This window comes from Lissotriton helveticus, chromosome 1_1 (genome assembly GCF_964261635.1).
Source record: "Lissotriton helveticus chromosome 1_1, aLisHel1.1, whole genome shotgun sequence".
Lineage (NCBI taxonomy): Eukaryota > Metazoa > Chordata > Amphibia > Caudata > Salamandridae > Lissotriton > Lissotriton helveticus.
In genome coordinates, this window is record NC_136057.1 from 1,324,942,447 (window position 1) to 1,324,963,040 (window position 20,594).

At 43.2% G+C, this 20,594-nt stretch overlaps 1 protein-coding gene across 1 annotated transcript in view; it reads left to right on the forward strand.

The window, feature by feature from the left end:
- Positions 1-16,611, forward strand: part of SYDE1 (synapse defective Rho GTPase activating protein 1) — a 140,098-nt gene extending 123,487 nt beyond the window's left edge. Inside the window, exon 8 of the mRNA XM_078682195.1 lies at positions 10,866-16,611. Within this exon, the coding sequence (XP_078538321.1) occupies positions 10,866-11,332 (467 nt within the window). The 3' untranslated portion in view covers positions 11,333-16,611. The remainder of the gene's footprint in view (positions 1-10,865) is intronic.
- Positions 16,612-20,594: the final 3,983 nt, after the last annotated feature.

A 20,594-nucleotide genomic window follows, 5' to 3' on the forward strand; every position in this document is an offset into this window, starting at 1 on the left:
GCGCATAATGCTGAGTGGTTGGGGTTGTTCCTTGGATTGTGTTCTGATTAGCTCAAACAGTTTTCTCGGACGGTTTTTTGCTTGGTCGAGCTGGAGGCTAAAGAAGACTGATTTTGAGCATTTTATTTTCCTGAAGTAGGCTTTTCTCTTATTCTTCAGGATTTTTAGGTGTAGTGCAGAGGGAGCTGATCTCCAGGTGCGCTCTGCCATTCGCATGGCTCGTCTATCCTCATTGAGACTCCCGTCGTACCATGGATTGGAGATTTTAGCGGGGATTCTTTTTAGCTGCATGGGTGCAGCCTCATTAATTATCGAGGTCATGGCGTTGAGATAGTGGTCAGTCAAGGATTGGACGTCCGTAACGCCGGTATGAGGAAGTAGGAGGTTGCAGCTGCCAGGGGGTAGGGAGCCTGGGTTGAGTTTTTTCAGGTCTCTTTTCCAGATTTTAGGCTTGGAGGATTGGACCGGGTTGAGTTTGAGTTTTTCATTAATGAAGAATGTGACAATATGATGATCTGACCAGTCACAGGGTTGGATAGACTCGAGTTGGATAGAGTCCTCTTTGGAGATGATAAGGTCGAGGATAGAGCCTTTCTCGTGGGTCGGGCTGTTGCATATTTGAGTGAGGTCAAGGGCGTTGAGGAAGTTTTTAAGACTATTTACCACCGCGTCATTGTAATCATTCTAGTGGAGATTGAAGTCACCAAGGTATATTTGGGTGAGCTGTCGTCCGGAATTGGTTGAGATCATATCCATGATTTGCTGGGCGAAGGTGAGATTGTCCCCAGGTGGGTGGTAAATGCCGTGAAGAGAGCATATCGGTTTGCCCTCACTGATAATATCGAGGCAGATGTATTCAAAGGAAGTTGGAGAGGGTAAGGAAGGGGAGGTGACTTTCAGAACAGAGAGGTTGTTCCTGTATATGCATGCAATTCCACCACCTATTTTGCCAGACCTGTCAAGTCTAATGATGTGGTAGTTGGGGGGAACCAGAATGTCCATTATAGGTTTAGAGGACTCTTTTAGCCAGGTTTCAGTCATGATGATTAGGTCAAGGTCCAATGTCAAGATGAGATCAGCGATGGCGGAGGAGTGTCTAGAGGCCGATCTGCAGTTGAGGAGAGTGCATTTGAGACTGGGTGTGTCGAGGGAGGTAGAGGGTTCTAGGGAGAGGGGGACTTTTCTAAGGTTATTAGGGATTGAGATTCTGTTGTTTAGTGTGGGGGGTCTGCGGGGGTTTGAGTGTATCGTGGGAATGAAGAGGTGTGTGGTGGATGTGTGGATTAGGGGAGCTGGGTCGTAGGAGCGGAGGAGGGTGAGTATGTCTAGGTCCGAGAGAGGGTTGCATGGGCGACGGGGGCGAGTGTTGCGATTGTAGACAGGGATCTTGGTCCAGTGTGGGGGGTGTAGAGTGGGAGAGTGCGAGAGAGGGTTGCATGGGCGACGGGGGCGATTGTTGCGATTGTAGACAGGGATCTTGGTCCAGTGTGGGGGGTGTAGAGTGGGAGCGTCATCCGGAAGGGTGGGGAACATGCTGGGAGGGGGGTTGTGGTGAGTGAGGAGTGTCTGGGGTGTGTGCAGAGTAGTTCTTTGATGGTGTGAATGTCTTCTTTGAGCTGGAGGAGGGTGGCCATAATCTTGTCCAGGGTGGGATGGGTGTTGGTGTTGGGGATGGTGGGTGTGGATGAAGTAGAGCGGAGGTTGGTAGTGTGGGTGAGGGCATTGGTGGTAGGCGGAGAGGGCCGGGTGGAGGTTGAGTTTATTTTAGTGGTGATGGGGAGCAGGTAGGGTAATGGGGGCTGAGAGTGGGGGGGAGATGGGATTGGAGATGTTCCTGTTGTGGGGAGGGGTAGTTAAATTGATAGATGTGGTGTCCTCTGCGTGATTAGTTAGAAGGTGGTATTGGGGACTGAGAATGGGGGGGATAAAGGGTGTGATTTGTCGTTGTTCGTGTCGTTCTGGTGTTGAACTAGGGGACTGAGAGTGGGGGGGGATAAAGGGTGGGATTTGTCGTTGTGCGTGTCGTTCTGGTGTTGAACTAGGTTAGACGGGTTGTGGGAGGGGGCTGTGTTGCAGGGGGTGAAAGGAGTGAAAGGAATGGGAGTGGTATGAGTGGGAGTCTGAGGGTTGGTAGGGGGGGTCGGCTGGTGTATGAGGGGGAGAGATCTGTGTCTGTGATTGCGGAGTGTGGGGTGGTTACAGCAGGTGGGTGATTGACTGGGGTGCTGGGGGTAGAGGTGAGGTGCGTGTCGTTCTTGTGCTGAGCTAGGTTAGAAAGGTTGTGGGTGGGGGCTGTGAAGACGGGGGTGATAGTACTGGAAGTGATATGAGTGGATGTCCGAGGATTGGAGAGGTGCTCTTTGAAAGTGGGGAACAGGTTGTCTAGAAGTTCCAGGTTCCTGTCTGTGGCTTGAATTAGGACAATCCCGTTATTGTAGATAGTAATGGTGGTTCTGCCTAGGAAGAGTTGGGATGGTGTGATGGAGAGTGTTAGGCCATGAGCGAATTTCCTGGTGGTGGAGACGTTGAGTAAGGTGAGGAACGCTTTTCTCCAAGGCGCTCTGCGTGTGGTATGGAAGATAATGTCGGTGTTCAAGGATCCATTGACCGGTGAGAAGTAGGTGTCGGCAAAGGGGGTTTCAGGGTTGGACCTCAGGAAATTGTGTTTAAAGCGTTTCGCAGCTTTTTTGGTGAGTGTGGTGGGTAGTTGATTTTATATGTGTGCTTCCCGATGGGATCCATGATGGGATGGCGGTGTAGGTGGGTGCGGGAGGGTGAGCAAAAATGATATACAAGAGCAGAAAAGCAAATGCAAACAATAATTTACATGTGTAGGTGGGTGGGGAGGGTGAGCAAAAATGATATACAAGAGCAAAAAAAGCAAATGCAAACAATAATTTACATGGAGCAAAAATGACACTAGTGAATAACCAGAATAACCAAAAAATATGAGGTAGCAATCAGTGCATTAAAGGAATAAAAATCCGGTATAGGTGGGTGCAAATGCAAACAATAATTTACATGGAACAAAAGTGACACTAGTGAGTATCCTAAATAACCAAAATATAAGAGGTAGCAATCGGTGCATTACAGGAATAAAAAAAAGTGAATGGGAGCAGCTTACAACAATGTACAGAATACATGTAGAAGTATAGTACTGATGATATACTGGAGCAAGATACAGCCTGGAGCAAGCTACATCTGCAAACAAGAAGTTACAAGAGTCTGGAGCAAAATACAACTGCAAACAGGAAGTTACATGAGTCAAAAGTGACACTAGTGAGCAGCCAGAAATATATGAGGTAGCGATCGGTGCATTACAGGTGAAGGAAAAGTGAAATTTTGTATTTATTTATTTATTTGCAGAGTTTTATATAGCGCGAACTAGAACCGAACCGAATCAGTTATCAGAGCGCTTTACATAGCACCAGTTACCTTACATGAGGACACACTTTCATTTTTTTTTAGGCACGGGGAGATTAAGTGATTTGCCCAGAATCACAGGGGGTTTTTGGCGTCGTTACCGAGACTCGAACCCAGATCCCCAGGTCCGAGGTCGAGCGTCTTAGCCGTTAGGCCAACCGAAATGGGTGCAAGTTACATAAAATGTGCAAAATACAATTAGAAATAGTCTAAAGAGTCCAGTTCTTAGGTCAGATGGTGAGAAATGACTAGTCCATGATGGTCGCCAAAGAGCCAATCTAATATGGCCGAACAAAAAGGGGAGATAGAGACATTAGTCCTCTGTCTGTTGTTATTACTTTGAGAACAGGGAAGGGCAATTTCACTTTCTATTTGAGCAAGCCCAGCTCCTAGCTTGCTGGGCCAGAGTCTTATCTCTATTTTTAGAGGTCTTGTGTGGAGGAGTTAAGTTGAGGAGCCTCGTGGGCAACAGAGGTACCGGAGGGGATTTATAGCTACAGTTTTATGGCCCCAGCCATTTTGAACAAAGGATGTGGTTTAAAAATGTGAACCAGCGAGTGGGGTGGGGTGAAATAAATACCTTTTGTATTTTCTGCTCACAAAGCATGTTGATTTTGCCAGCAGAGTTTTGCAGTTGTCAATGGTCTGGCCAGAAATGTGCACAGCTGCGGTTGTTCATCGACTTCTGGCAGGTTGAAGTCTGTTCTTCTTCTTCTTGCGCGGCCAGAGCAGCTGAGCTGCAGCCCCTTCCGTCTCGGTAGGCGATGTGTTATATATTTGCTGGTGGATCGGGCTCTTATCCCTTCTGGTGGGTCCTCAACCTCCCAGGCACAGCACACGTCCTGAAGCACAGGCTCACCGACTGCAAGAATGCCCTCGTGTGCACCACCTCACCAAAGCCAGGATCAGTGGGGGGGGGGTGGGAGCTCCCGTGTGGACAGTTAAGTCCCAGCAGCCAGCCTCAGGGATCCAGCCTCAGAGATCGGACATCGGGTATCCGGAGCCAGGGCTTGCTGTGCCCGGAGAGCACCTCACGGTAGGGGGGTCTTGCCGATTTGTTCTGCAGGGCGTCGGGGCAGCTCCGAGACCAAGCCTCTGCCCTCCTTTGTATTGCGCAGTGAGCGGTCGGTCCCCGAGGACGTACGGGCTCCGGACCTCCATTTAGTTCATGCAGTGTCTCACATCATGTATTACAGTTGGTTAGAGTTTTTTGCCTCCATGGTGTTCGGATGCCCAAGTCCAATTCTTTCTTCTTTCTTATAAAAGGACACACACTAAAGGAGTTACAAGGTGAGTTACCCGAGGGGGGTTGAAGATTCCACAATATTGTTTGGCGAGTCACTGGAACCTTTGTTTTAGGTCTCATGTGCACCACTATGTCTCTTGTATTCCTTGCTCTCCTAAAGGAATAGATTGGTCTTTCTAGGTGCATACCTCCAGAAAGAAGGATACTCCAGTTTTTGTTGATCCTAGTTTTGAACCTGTTTGACATGGTGCTGAAAATAGACACACAAATAAGTTTGACACATGACTTCTTTGTTTTGGGAATGAGCAGTTGTTCTCCAATATTGTTCAGTGCCCGCCTATTAGCTCTTTTTATCAGTCCTATGGGGTCGTTTTTAGCAACTAATTTCTGTGTTAGTTTCTGAGCATGTGCCCGGTAATCACCCTTCTGTGTGCAATTACGTCTAAGTCGTAGAAATTGGCCCACTGGCAGGTTCTCACGGATGCTCCGTGGGTGATCGTTTTCAAACCTCAATAGACTATTGCAGTCAGTTGGTTTGTAGATTATCTCGCTGGTTAGTACCCCATCCCTCTCTCTTGTGGCCAGGTCTAAAAACGCCAATTCCTTATACCTATCATTAGACTGAACGCAAGGTAGGGGTTCTGTGCATTTAACCATCTCCCAAACTCATGTACCTTGTCCATGGTTCCTGTCCAGACCAGTAGGATGTCATCTTTATAAAGCTTCCATAGTATGATCTTTTCAACGAAGGGGTTGTTCAAATTTTGGATTACCTCACACTCAAAGGAGTGTACATAGAGGCAGGAAAGACTGGGAGCAAACATGCTCCCCATTGATGTACTATGCACTTGCAAGTAAAAATCACCCTCAAACTCAAAAAATCCTGTAGCTAATTGTGCCTTAATATGAACCAGAAAATATATATCTACAGTCAATTGTAAAATAAATTATCTTTTACAGTAATCTATTTTGTTATCCTCCTCGGCCCCCATAACTGATTCTGTTGTCTGAAACTTACATGTGTAACTTATTACAAAATTACTCTAGAATAGGACTTTTTTTGGCTCTTCTTGACTCTGCAGTGCTTAATTTGTAAAAACAAATATATAAAATAAGCGCCAGGAGACCTCGTCAGGAGGCCACCGCAGCTTGCAGCACCCATTATGGCAAAGACAGTACCTACTCGACTACTAAGCATCGCACTCCTGCAAGTGTGATAATTCAGGCGGTACGTGGCCCCCAGAGCTATAAGAATGGCTTGGCCGGCAGGTATTTTGTAATTTTTATTTTATATTGGAATAAACAACTGTTGTTCTGCTCATGTCTAAATTACACAAACCGCACCACCACGTGGCAGCTGTCATAAGTGCCGGTGTTGTCAATGAAGTGCTGAGCATCGGAAACCACTGGCTCAAATTAAGCACTGGCTGCAAGATGCTCTGGCACAGACTAAATATGGCTTAATACACAGTCTCATTCTTGCAGGAAAAAAACAACTTGTTCCAGTTTTCAGGACCGAAATTGTTGCCATACATAAATTTTAGCAGTTGTACCTCACCACTCTAATATTCAGGTCATTGTGGGAAGCTGCACATGGCACACACAGATGTACAGCAAGTTGCAACACTTTCCAATCAGGAAAGGAGGCTGCAAAAAAGGAGGTAGTAGAACTTGTTATTAGATGAACAAGTATAAGGGCATTCATCATTCTTTCCATGTGAAATACATTCATCTTATTTTTGTAGTATTGGCCCAAGATTGTCATGTTGCCAGTACCCCTGACGGTAGAAGTGATAGACCACTCTTGCAACTGGCAGTTCCCTAATTAATCAGTCAATCAAGTAATCAATTACTCCTTTATTTTGCTGTAGGCTGTACCACCATAGCATGAAAGAACAATTACCTTTAATAAAATTCCTTCTATGGAGCATAAAAAAGTATAGGTTTGCACCAATGCAGTTTCCTTATCCAGTCCTTATTGTGTTTTAGAAAGCATGAGCTGAAAGTGTTTCATTGCACTGGACTTGAGAAGCTGCTTTCTAGAAGCAGTAAGCTCAGGTCCGCTTTCTACAGGTTCTACATACTTTCATGAACAAATTCATACTCTGTATGTTTATTCAATTAAACCAGTAATCGTGCACTTACAGAGTAGGAAAAATGAATATTAAACTGTAGCTACTGATACAGTCGAGACATAGTACCTAACAAAGACCATTATATGAACTGGGAACAGGCAGGGGAACTCCTAGCATGGCTAAATATCAGCAAGATGGGGCAGCAATACGTGAGAGATATTAGCGCCAGATGGTCACAGGGTCGTTGGAGACAAGGAAATGGCAGAAACAATTCCAGATTATTTAGAAGAACTTTATTAACTCCAAACTATGGTGCGCCAGTCCGTTTTGACAAAATTCATCTTAGACTGCCCTACTAGAAGTTTGACTAATAAATGCAAAATGAGGTTAGAAGAGGAGACAACTAAACAGAAATAAGAATGGCACTAACACAACAACAGTAGTGTGAAGCCCCACGCCCAGATAAGCTTCCAGTGAAATTTAATAAAACAAATGGCCAGATTAATAATTAAACCTATGTCTGTTCTATTCCTGAAGGTCTATGAGAAAGGCAAAATGTGATCAGACTAAAGAACAGTTCTGCTACACAAGGAAGGCAAAATTAGAGCTACATGCATATCGTATCTTCCGATCTTCCTACTCAACTGCAACACCAGCAGTCTGGCTAGTTTATTTGCCAATAGATTAAAAGGGGTATTCACAGAAATTATACATCTGGACCAAGGAGGATTTGTGCTCCAAAGATCTACCTAACTAACTTTAAGAGGACTTCATAATAATGCAACCATGAACAGATGAAGTGAACCAATTCTAACAGTCTCTTTAGATGCTAATAAAGCATTTGACTCAAAAGAATGACCTTTCCTATCGTCTACATTACAAAGAATTGGGGTTGTACCCATATATTTGACCAGGATTAAGTTATTATACCAAGACGTATTTGCCAGAGTGAGGGTGAACTTGACTCTATATAGGAATTTCCCAATACCAAGGGAAACACTGCAGGGATGTCCTCTATGCCGCTGTAATTTGGACTAGCTGTATTGCCTTTTGCTGAAAGTGTACGTACAGTCGCTTGTGGAGGAGTCTGGGGTGGAGCCTGGGTGAAAGAATTTCACTACATGCAGGCAATATCCTCCTATATAAAGCAGACAGAGTCCTTCTCAGAAACACTCAAAATAATATTTGACATATACAAGAAAATATTCTGGCCTAAGTATCAACTGGGATAAATAATTAGTATTCTTTCTCGGATAATAGACCGCAGGGGTTACGTTCTCCTACCCCTCAGAATTAAACAAAATCATGTAAATACTTTTGAATAAGAACTCACATACTGGAAAGATAACCTGCAACTATTGAAAAGTAAATTAAAGGCTAATGGCTCTCACTGGCACAATCTTCCAATGCCCAGAAGAGCAGCAATTTACAAAGTGATAGCTCTCACGAGATCTTTGTATGTATTACTGAACACTCCATATGGAATCCATAAGAGCTTAGTTAGGAAACTAGACCATATAACAATATCATTGATCTAGGCAGGATGTTCCCCCCACATAGCACTACGGACAATACAGAGATTGACATTTGAAGGGGGAATTGTGCTTTCAAACATTCTGAATTATGAACCACCACAATGATCATGAATAAATGAATAGGCCTAGGAGTGAACTAGATGTGCCAGCATTTAAAATGGATCACCATCTAATTGGACTGAAAGGATACACACGCACTCGTAAAACTACACTCATTACCAGCACAGTAGTCAAATCTTGGAACAACTTGATCAAACAGATGGGGTGGGAGGGCAGTTTGACCTCCCCAGTACCCCATAATGCCGAGGTACACGACTAAACGCAATGGGGAAACTGCAGGGGTTCGGGAAATGGGATGACACCGGCATCTCAACTCTGAACAAAGTGTGGAACCAAATTTGAATGGTATCATTCGACTATTGTACAAACTAAATATGAAAAGAACAAGACAAAAATGCTTAGGGATGTACAACTCAAACATAAACTAATCAATGAAATTGACACGGACAAAGTAACTAAAGAATACTCCAGCCTAGCAAGGTGATTGTTGTATCCACAGCTACTGAGCAAAGCTATATCTCTAATATATAGTACACTATATTAAATTCCCAAAAGCAAAAAACTAAACACCATGAGGATGAGATGGCAGTAATATATTGTTGAAATGGAGGAGTATATGTGTGTAAACACTACAAAGAGTCCAAAAATAAATCTGAAATAGAGTGAACTTTAATCTGATAGAATTAAAAGTGCGATATAGAACATACTACATGAGAATACAACCACATAAAGTTGGCGTGATTACGTAGATGTCGACAGAAGGGAACATTTTTACATATTATCTGGGCATATCCCCAGATGAAAAAATCCTGGGAACAGAAAGAAACTTGTTTAGACACAATGATACTGACTGAGGCATTGGATGCACTGCTGGGAGTCAGGGAGAACCTTAGACCTACAAATTATTAACAATAAGTAGTAATTCAGGAATATGCAATAGTTAAAATATATTTTGCAAAAAATAGGTAAAAGCAGAACCACCAACAATTTTAGATAGGGGGAAATAATATGGACTGGTGCATGGCTGCCAAAAAAGGTGAGTGGATGCCCACAACAATATCAGAAAATAAGGGAAAACTAGGCAGAGGGGATTCTGGGAGACTAAAGATCTCAGTAGTATGATATCCAATCAAAGGCACAATTAGTAGTAGAGGACATACATGACTGGACAACACTCAGTAGAAGGAACAGCTGTGGACAAGGTCCTAAAGAAAGGAAGAAACTAAGCACAAAGTGGGTACAGTGAAGTGTACAAGGGTGTACACCCACATTGTTACCTGATGTTATCCAAATGTATGATGATGACAGGAAAGTGGTCAAATTGTAATGATCTTCCATTAAAGTCATAAACATACAACAGCATGTTTATAAAACCTACACACACAGAAGTCTCCTCCAACTTCATCTAACTCGTAAGCAGTTGCTAGAAAGGACAAGAAACAGTTGCCTTAGTCAATCAGACATGCGAAGTACTGAGTCCGACAACAAGGTGTCGAGGACCAGCTGGGCTTGTCCACATTCATTGCCACTCATTCACAAAACCCTTTGTGACTGAAGTCACTTGAAAGAAATTTGGTTCCAGCCCACATTTCCTAGAGAGCATATCACAAGTACAGGAAGGAAATGTGGATCCTGCTATTGCATGAAGATTGTGTGTGTTTCCTTTCTACAGAAAAACAAATGTGTTTGTGACTTCCATTGCTGGGTCAGATGTTACAGTATACACTAACATATCAGGGGGGCGTTCAGAATTGCCTGCTCGCACTTCCCGAGGGGACTCAAATGTATTCTATTCTTCTAGGGTTGCTTGTCAGCAGTCCAAACTAGAGCCCTCCTCTGCCTTCAAGCAGTTTTTGAGTCTTTCCTATCTTTGGTGTTTGAATGAGTTTTTTTTTAGGTCTGCTTCTAATCGTGTCAGCAACTACAGCTCAAAGCAGAGACAGGGGCCTTTATATAATCGAATAATATAAAACCCCCAAAAGCGGCTGTAGTACTCATATATATATATCTATATAGTATAAAAAGTTTGCACACTTGTGTAGAGGGCACAAGTAAAAAATAATATTGCATGCACAAGGAGGAAGTGGTGCAAACTTTGAAACACCTGCAACCCAATGCATTTATTTTATTTGGCAATGTGACGAAAAGTAAACCTGTTAACTAGGTCTGGCAAAAAGAATTGAGGCATTCACTGAGCCAATTCTTGCTGAAAAAAGTGTAGATTACCAATAACACTAGTTTGGCAGCATTGGTAATCCTAAGAGGTGGGATAAAGGTATTAAGGTTGATTTCATTTATTGGCTTAAGAAACGAATGCAGTATGAATTGGGGAACATTGAGGTTTTCTGGTAGTCATCCAGCAAGCCAAGGTATAGACTTTGCCTCATTTCAGACCAGAGTTAGTGTCCAAATAATTACTAGGTGTTTTCAACTCTGGCTTGTATGCAGTCTTTACCTGTCTGTTGTTTTAAAACCGAATTTCGGAAATTTGTCATCCGCAAACCTCACAAATGTTTTTTTTTACAGATCCAAGAAGAAAAGTTGAAGACTTTCGGGATAAGTCATTTGCAAAACCCACAGACTGCCTGAGACAGAAAACCCAGCTGAAGCTGGACCTCTTTCCAAGTGAGGTGGTGTCCAGAAATCGCTGCCGGGGGCTCGAGAGTCCACCCAGTAATCGCTATGCTGGGGATTGGAGTATCTGTGGGCAGGACTTCCTTTTGGTTCCAAGTGGGAACCTGGTGGATGCGGACTACGACGAAGTGGCTGGAACGGACAGTGAGAACGAAGAGGAGAATGCAGTCCTTGATCTGAGGGAGGGCTTTCTGACTCAGACTGGGTCAGTCTTTGTTAGGGACTTTGCACTGGTGGATGACCCTGCAGAGATCGATTTGGAGACTCCCTTTAGCCCTCGGCTGAATCTGAAGGATTTCGACGCTTTGATTTTAGACCTGGAACGGGAACTTTCCAAACAGATTAACATCTGCCTGTGAGCCCAGATGACTGTCCAAAAATATTTGCTTACTAAAGAACCTGGGATTCACATGAGAGCCTCCATAGAGGTCCTTGTACAAACATGGAGTATTGCCCTCCTAGGGCATTGAAAACGTCCTGTTGTACGCTCTCTGAGAGATATTTGGTTGATGCCTTCAAGGTCTTACTGCAACTGCTTGTTTCTGTTGACGACGAGTAAATGTCTGAATCAACCCAAGTTTGTGACATGATGCCAGCATCTACCTGTGGTTTTCTGATTTGCTAAAGTTGTGGTTCAAGGCATGAGTTAGTCGATAGAGACTATGCGCTGTCGTGGTATCCATACCCAGGTTGCTGGCAAGGAAAGGGATGGATTAAAACTATGCAAATGACCCTCAAGACCAAAGTAGGAAACATCCCCTTAATGTAGGGGAGCCAATCCTTACCCTCGGTTTGGTGTTAGAGTTCTTGGATTGGAGCTTGAATGTAACAGGCAAATTGTGGTGTTTGGGACCACGTCATTGTAGTTGGAGGAGTAGTTCTGGGAGCCGCAATGCAAAATTTGGAGTCTATCCCATAAGTTGGAGTCTCCGTTCTTTGTTAGGAAAAGGCACTTTACTTCCTTTGTATCTGTCTGTATGTTATCAGACCTCACGCCCCCACAAAGGCTCACAAGACAGTAGTAGGAATCACCATGCTTGATAACCCATGACCGGGGTTGCTACATGCATTCTTCTGTATTCCTATAATAACAAAGCACTTTCAAATTTTGTTTGTGTGATTGGTGGCTTGTAATATCAAGACCTCTGCTCATGAGTGCCTGTTGGGCCTTGGGTAATAGTCCTGTGATATTTTGAGTACATCTATAAAAGTTACCTTTGCATATAGTCAATGTAAATTACAATAATTTATATAGTCAGTAGTATCCTGATAACCTGCCGATGGACATCTCTTTCTTAGCATAATGTTTTTCTCTTCTGCCGTGACTTAAGCCGAATAATAGTGAGATATATTTACAAAGAATGGAATGGGCTGGAGCTCCGAAATTTGAAGGTAAGAAAAAATGGACCAAGTTTTCTTCCAATGGTTGGAACAGATTGAGGCTTTGGGGACATTTTGCTACAAGCATAATCTTTCACATGATGTGAACAATCCCACAGGAAGGGCCTCTTCCTTTCTCTGCTAATGTGGCTTGGCGTACACCGGTTATGCACCTAAAATGTGAATTGGGATGAAAAAGGTTCCAAACCTGACCAGCAAGGAGTGAAGTCTTCGTTGTAAAAATCTTGGGTAGGCAAGTGTTCTGCAATGCCATGTTGGTTGTACCTCGATCTAAGTACACTAGTTTGGATAGGCATATGTCAAGCAAGGCCATTTCCACACGTTAGAGAGTATGTAGAACCCTTCTCTAAAGTCAGGATCAGGGCTACACCTAGAAGGATATCTGATGCCCTATGAAAGTTGACCAAATACCTTTTCTCATTTTAACCTCGGGTAGGCTCAGTAGCAATTTAGTTGTGGTGTCTGAAGGATTGTTTAAGATACCCATTTAGAATCGCTTTCTAACCTGTCCGATGGGTCCTTGTGTCGTCAGCACAGGTGTGTTTAAGTAGAAGGTTGGGGTGGGCATAAGTGCCAGCTCCAGAAGACTCCCTGATGGAAAATCATCCACACATTTGTTTAAAGTTGATGCTTCTTATTCAGTGGGGGCCACTGTGGTAGGAAGTATCCTCTCACAGAGCAAAACAATCAAAGACCTACCCACCTGACCCCACCACACCCCATTTCATCTTACTCTCATGAGGAACCTTTCAGAGGCATTAACTCTTTAGCTTGTATTTCATCCTGGAGTCATGAGGGGAACTACGCCTACACCACAGATGTTGCTTAAACTGTGGGAAACTGTTTCCCTTACTCATGTTTGACAATTTCTTAGTACCGTAATGTTAATCCAAGGCGCTGCTGCGTACACAGCTCTGTACCGGGCAACCATAGATTGTGGGAGGACTGTGATGCATTCTCTCACCCTAAAGAAGTTTTACAGAACTAATGCTGCTCCCTTTCTATTGTTCTCAGTGTCCCATAAAAGTCACAAAGCACCTGCGTATTTTTAGACTGGGCAACACGTAACCACATCAGTGGTGCTGTCCCACTATCTATGAGACGACAGATGGCTTGTATTATACACACATATACGCACATACCCCCACCTATATAAAATGTATATACTAAGAAAAATGACCGCATTGTAAATATACAGAATGTCCTCTGCCAGAGGAAGCAGAGCACTTGAACTTTAAGCAAGTAAATATACCGTCACAGTATTATAAATATTGCACCTTTAGGGGCAGTGCTACCCATTGTAGCTGTGGTTCTTTCATGCAGGGTCCCCCTAACAAGCTTAGTATACCAAACAGTGTTATAAGTCCCGAATTCCTTACTGCCCCGCCGTGCATGTACTTCTTGTTTTCACCATCGCGACCGCAATCTGCTGTTGCCGCAATGACTAATTTCGTCAGTGTGGTGCATAGTACTTCTATGGTGATAGAGGGGATTCTACACATGCGAGTTGACACACCAAGGCAACTGAGTACTTTGACGCTAAGAGCCGAAATGTTCTTTTTTGATCCATCACAAAAGGGTTATAGGAGAGCATCTCTTGGTGATTTTACTTCTTGTCGTTGTTAGGCTGGCGTTCTCTAGGTCTTTATTAGTGCTTTATACCTGCAGGTCGCATAGTCTTTAAGCACTTGCGGGTTAGGCAACAGCAGGACTTGAAACACGAGCAGATTGTGATTTCCACAGGATTGCTATTTGTGGTCAAGGGTTGAAGTCTTGATTAGAGCTCCTATCTCCCCAGTCTGTGGCATTGGTGGCAGACAACATCTTCAGGATTTCTGAAAATAGCTCCTAACAGTTGTCAGCTGGGTCTATATGCTAGGACGTGCAGAATGCAGCCATTCTGAACAGCACTGTGAGACTATCAAGCACACCCAAGTCATCGCATCTCGCGGTCTTCGGAAGCTCCAGCTTTACTTGTGGCTCTGGGATTCTAGTCCTCTATATTCTAGACAACTGGAATTTATTTTCTGGCTAGGATTTCTTCAGGTTGAAGAAAAAAAAACTGAATCTTGACGGCTTTTATGCTGATAGTTGAGCTTTCTAATTGGGATGTTGTGAGCTGCGTGAACCAGTGCCATGCCTTTGCCAAATCGATATCCACGGCTAGCTTTGATAATTTAAGTTGCACCGGTTTCTACCTTCTTTGGGTGATATTGACCTCTCTGGTATGTTTCCATTAATCAGAATAGTTTGGGCCCAGTGATGGGTAAAATTCAAACTAACTCCAGTATATAACACACAACTGGCATAGACGGTGGCTATTTATTGCTCAGAGGCCACTCGGTTGGGGCACTCTGCTATAAAGGGGCTGTACCCCTTTAAAAACTATGTATAGTTTCTATTAATGTTTAGCTTCTGCCTTAAGTTCCACATCACAAAAGCTATGTGTTCTGACTCTTTTGTAATCATGTAGGTCTTGTTTTGTGAAGCAAGTTCAACTCTGGAAACAGGAAGTGACATCAGTTGGAAACATGAAGTGTAGCCTGTAAATCATTGCAATAGCGACGATGCAATGCACCAAGACCAGAAATTACAAATCCTCCAAATACTTCAAAACACGTTTCAAATTTAATGTGCAACGCAAGCAGGCTCAAGGTAAAAAAACAACAAGGAATACTGAAAGTGGAGGATAGCTTGCAATACTTGCAACAATTAAAAGCGGAGTAGATTGCAAAACTCGGGTATTATTACATCTGCCACAAAATAACTGTTTAATGGTAGGAAAGAATATCTGTTACATATTCTCATGCCTAGTGCCACTGAAATTATGATTCTGCTGGCCAGGGTTTTACACATAATGATAGATTCACACCCTCACCACATAATGAACAATCTACTGCATAATTTGCATATATAAACAAAACAATGACTTTCTAGCTGAAATGGATCAAAAGTTATGTTAAAAAAGAACTACATGGTGCTGCACAGAGGCAGATCCTTTGCAGAAGTAGACTGGTTACCTTTTATTTGCTGATTAATGTATTCCAGTGTCCACCCACTACCATTGAAGTGCAACCTGTGTCCAAACGGTATTAACATGTGTGGAAATGACAAAATAATATTGCCACATGGCACCTCATTAGGACACATAATTTGCCTTTTCCTGCCGCATGACTTGGTCATCTCTGCTTCATAATGTATTCCTCTAACTTCCCATAATTCCAGTGGACATGTAGCCATGCAAAATTCTGGAAACCCACAGGCATGGCTTTTCGAAGAATTTTTGCAATTTGAGGAACATACTTTTCTTTTGTGTCATTGCATTTATTGAAAATGTGACCTCCTCTGGCCTCTATACATTCAGATCTACCAGAACGTGCTGCATCCCAGTAGCATATTCTGGAAACTGTGTGTTAATCTATATATATAAAAGTGAGGCCATTGGAACCTGACACACATGTTCCTGATCTGCAGCCCTGGTACCTGTGTGTAACCCCCACTGTGTGTCACACCCCTGTTCCTTTTCTACACCTGGGTCTCCCAATATCCCATCTAATGTCAGGGAAGAACCAACTTCTAACCTTCTCTTTATTTGTACTCCACGTCTGCCTACCTGCCCTCAGATGACATTGTCACCCACCACAACTTTTAATAGGAGCAGTTTAAGCCTATTTTTGGTACTATGGGATCACAGATTTCCAACAACATGTTGGGACTGTTTAAAATGTGAATCACTCTTGCTTTGTGCACAGTTCGGCGATAGAGTTCACCTGCCATTTTCCTGCAGCAAGGGGACACTTTGTTGGCTGCATTTGAAAAGGTGACCTGAAAAGTATTATGGCCATACCTTAAAGTATTTTTAAGTTATATGTTTTAATATTTTGTTCAGTTATATTTCTTTGTACTGTTATGCATATATGTTCAATAACTCGTGGCCCATAACATAAATCGGGCCACCCGAAGTTCATAGGTTTATTTTTGCATATTCACCCTTTAAAAATGCACAGTGTTCAGTATACAAAGCACATGGTCATTATGTAATTGTGCTCATTTTTGTGTATTTAAGATGCTATGAAGATACCTTATTTTTGGGGATTTGTGAATTTCTAAAGTGAAAGTCTATAAGGTACAGATTTGGAGCGCGGTGGCTTCATTGTAGTCACCCTTTCACCACTCACCATAATATTCTCAGTATTTTACACCATGAGCAATAAAGAGAAATAAGATATCCGAAAAAGTGACTGTGTCTTGTTCCTAGGTTTAATGTTCCACCTCACAGTGCATAGTCCTGATGTTTCCTAGGACAGTATAATTTCTACCTGTGCGACATGTGGTACTTGTACACGTATAGTGTAATGAAAACAACAAACCGTGTGCTCCTTTAGATGGCATTAGCTGGTGAATCTTCATTGTTCTTGTCGTATATGAGCTCTCACTTCACTCTCAAATCTTTGGGAACTGGGTGCTCTAGGGTGCTTGTGACTTGCCTCTCGAAGCCTCAAGAGTGGCAGGGTCATATTGCACAGGTCTTCCAGGCCACACTTTTCACTCCTGCTAAGCACGCCATAGCTGGAAATCTGTAAAAAGAACAATTGATGGACAGAATACTGAACAATGTCATACATTAACCCCAGTACAGAGACCTGGGCCTAAATCCATTGTTTTTTTGCTCCCCATGCCATTCCAGTTTAGACCCAGCCATATGCAAATCAGTCTTGACCTTGTTCCCCATGGGAAAAGTCCAGCCCGAACTGCCAAGCCAGGTCCTCCTTGTACTTGAAAAAAGCATCCTAGGACCGGTTTCGGGGTTACAGCCCTCATCAGCCAGGCTAGATTGACTCCAGTGGCATGGAGACCACGGGACCCACGTCTGGGCATATCCGTCCCACTTGTGGTGACAAATGTAAAAAAACAATTGATGGACAGAATGCTGAACAATGTCATACATTCACCCTGGTACTAGCCTGGCTGATGAGGGGTGTTACCCTTAAACGGGTCCCAGGATGCTTGTTTCCGGTCCAGGGAAGACTTGGCTTGGCAGTTGGGTCTGGACTGTTCCCATGAGGAACAGGGTCAAGACGGATTTGTATATGGCTGGGTTTGACCTGGGGTTGTGAAGTGAGCGTAAGAACGATGATGGATTGAACTGAGATCTGTGATTGGGGGGGGGGGGTGAGTGTTTGAAAAGTTTCAGCTCTCTGTCCATCATCTCCTTGTATTGGCATAGCTGAAAATCTAGCGTACCTAAACTCCCAAACAGATTAGATCTACTGGAGATTATTGAGAAATCAATATTTATTTACAGACCTCAAAGAGCTATTCAGATTAAAACAGAGATGAATAGAAGAAGAAAACACGAATCAAAATCAAAAATATCTTTGGCCTCCAGTCACACTATCATTCAAGTTTTATTCCTAGATGCAAGACATTTTAAGATTAATTTAATAATGCAATTCTCAATTGCATTTGAGCCACTGCTCACCCTCACAATACATAGCATACTACATGGAAAGTTGCAGAATATGAATTATAGATTCATAATATGAAATACTATTAACACATTAAACATGAACAGAATTCCCTTCACCTAGTCATTTATTAGCTTTTAATCCCTGTTTTACAAATGCGAACAGGAAACTAAATCAGATGGGGCAATAGGCATACTCTTAGAAATGTCATAAACTGCTTTAGACTTTTCCTACTGAAGCTAGTTTAAACGTGGCCAAATGCTATGATATAAAGTGCTCTGTTGATTCTGGTACACCTAAAAGGTACATGTTAGCCTATCCTCTGTGTGCTAGGTGCCATTATGACATCACTATTGGAAATATTAGATCATTATCTAAAAAAGACATCTTTCTGCAATTCCATATTAGATCATTATCTAAAATATCAATATTTCTGTAATTCTTATTATTTAGCCAATTTCCCAATCTTTTCTGCAACTCTTACAGCCCTGATTAAGCAGCCAACTTGTAAAAAAAAAGAAAAAAGACCAGTTTCTCCCATATGATTACTTGCATGTCATTATAGAGCCATCTCAGCTGAACTTTGGTCACTGTTCACCTAGAGCGTTTAAATACTATAAAATAGTCAACTTGGTATCTTATTCATTTGGAATTTTCATGTGGAACAATTTTTCCTTATATTCTCTTGTTCCTCAATTTATTCTGCCACCGACTCAATTAATTACCCATATTCCATTGTAATGAATGTGGCTGCTCACCATCAAGCCACACCCAAAACCCCAACACTCCCTTAAGACAGAGGTAAGTCACAACACTCACTTAAGGCGAGGTAAATAAACCAATCCAAATGTATGGAATATAACACACGTTAAGTTTATTAATGCAAGGTTCAAAACGGTAAGCCAAATATATTTGTAATTGCATATTCTCTAATGCCAATTACCTACAATAAGCAATTGGAATAAAATGCAATATGTACAGGTAGCAGAGAGTAGAAAATATATATATGAGAGAGCGGGAGAGAGTGGTTAGGAACACCTCACTGACTGATTCTGAAACATCCTTGTCTGCTCTTAAGCTGGGGAAGCCCTTTCACAGCCCAGGTAGGAGTATGAGTCAGGATTAAAAATTCGATCACCAATCCACAGCAATACATCTATTCTGTGATGAACTTCCACCTGACCTACGAAAGCTTCTAGCTTAAGTATCATTATTCAACATGAGGGAAAGTTTATAGAAGACCCTGCCCCTTTCTCATTGGAAAAAAACAAGCAGGCTGTACCAGTCTGCGTCAAGGCCAAAACAGTGGCCGGCCAAGCCTCTGTATTTTGACTCTGAGACAGAGTTTGTACATTCCACAGATAATATCCAGTTCACTCTGGTCAGTGAGGTGCGAAAAACAAGTGAGGAGCAGAAAAGACCTTGAATATGAATCGCAAGCACTGCTGTGTAGGCAGGAGCAAGGCAAAGTCAGACATGAGACCATGTCAAAGTCAATAGTAAGCACTTATAATATAAATGCACTGTTCTACTCCATGACAGCTCTCACTAAAAGACAGCAAGATTATAAGACAGAAGAGAAGCAGACATATGCAGGACCATCCTACATTAAGGCTAGGCTAAAATAACACACTAAAGTCAGTTAAAATGATTGTAGTCAGGGGTCATCATAGGGTGCCAAATCACAAGAGCGCCTCTTTTATTACATCCATTCTAGAACAACTGAAAGAAGTAAGACTATGCCTGCTGAAGTGTAAATACATTGATCAGACCTAATGACAGTCTATGACCAGTCCCACCACGTTTGTTTATAAAATAATAGCCCCAAATATAGTCCAGCTACAATATTTTGGATGTCCGAGTATGAGAATAAGATAAAACAATTATCCACGTTTCATCATGTCTAAAGAGAGACACAGCTTACGTTTTCTAAAGTGTCTTGATAGTGAACCACAATCTTCTTAACATACCCACCCACCGGAAGCAGCCTTTGGGGGGGACATGACGGCCGGAAGCTAACGGCCGTGACGGGGCTCCTCCCATTCTTTGTATGGTGCTTCACTCTGCCAGCTCGCTCGCGGGCTAGCGGTTTCTGATGCTTTTTCCGTAGCGGAGACACTATATCGGCCAGACAGTCACCTGGAATCCGGAGCTGATATGTGGACACACTAAACAGGAGCGGGTAATTCTTCACCCCGTTATCGATCGGCGCCTCGAGGTAGGAAGCGCTGTTGCGGCTGCAGCGGCAGCTTATCAACCCTTTAATCGAGGGGTCGAGCTTTTAAGGGAGGCTCATCTGCCCGAGATATTTGGACGCCTTTAGAAGTTTGCTCAACACCAGAGGATCGGGGGTGTGTGTGTACGGGGGCTTCTTCTCTCTTCCTTTCTCTGCCCCTCCCGGACCTGGACCCTAACTCTATGCAGCCTCCTGACAGCCTCTAGCTGGTAGTCGATAATCGGCAGCGGAGCTGACTCTATAGTTATAGTCAGGGGGGCCGGGAAGTGCGGTGCCTGGAGCCTCTAGTAACATTTCTGAGTTCGAACGCCGTTTTTGTTTTTTTTCTCACGCAGTGTCCACGAGCAGAGGGCTCGTGTAAGGCGAAACAGGTCGACATTCACATTGGTTAGTGGAAGCTACTATAGGCGGATGGTGACGAGAGGGGGCAGCACGCCCTTAGAGCCTGCCTGGTTCCGGGAACTGGGCGCTGTTAAATCCTGGAGGAGTAATCTGGGGAGGCCGTATCAAAAAATA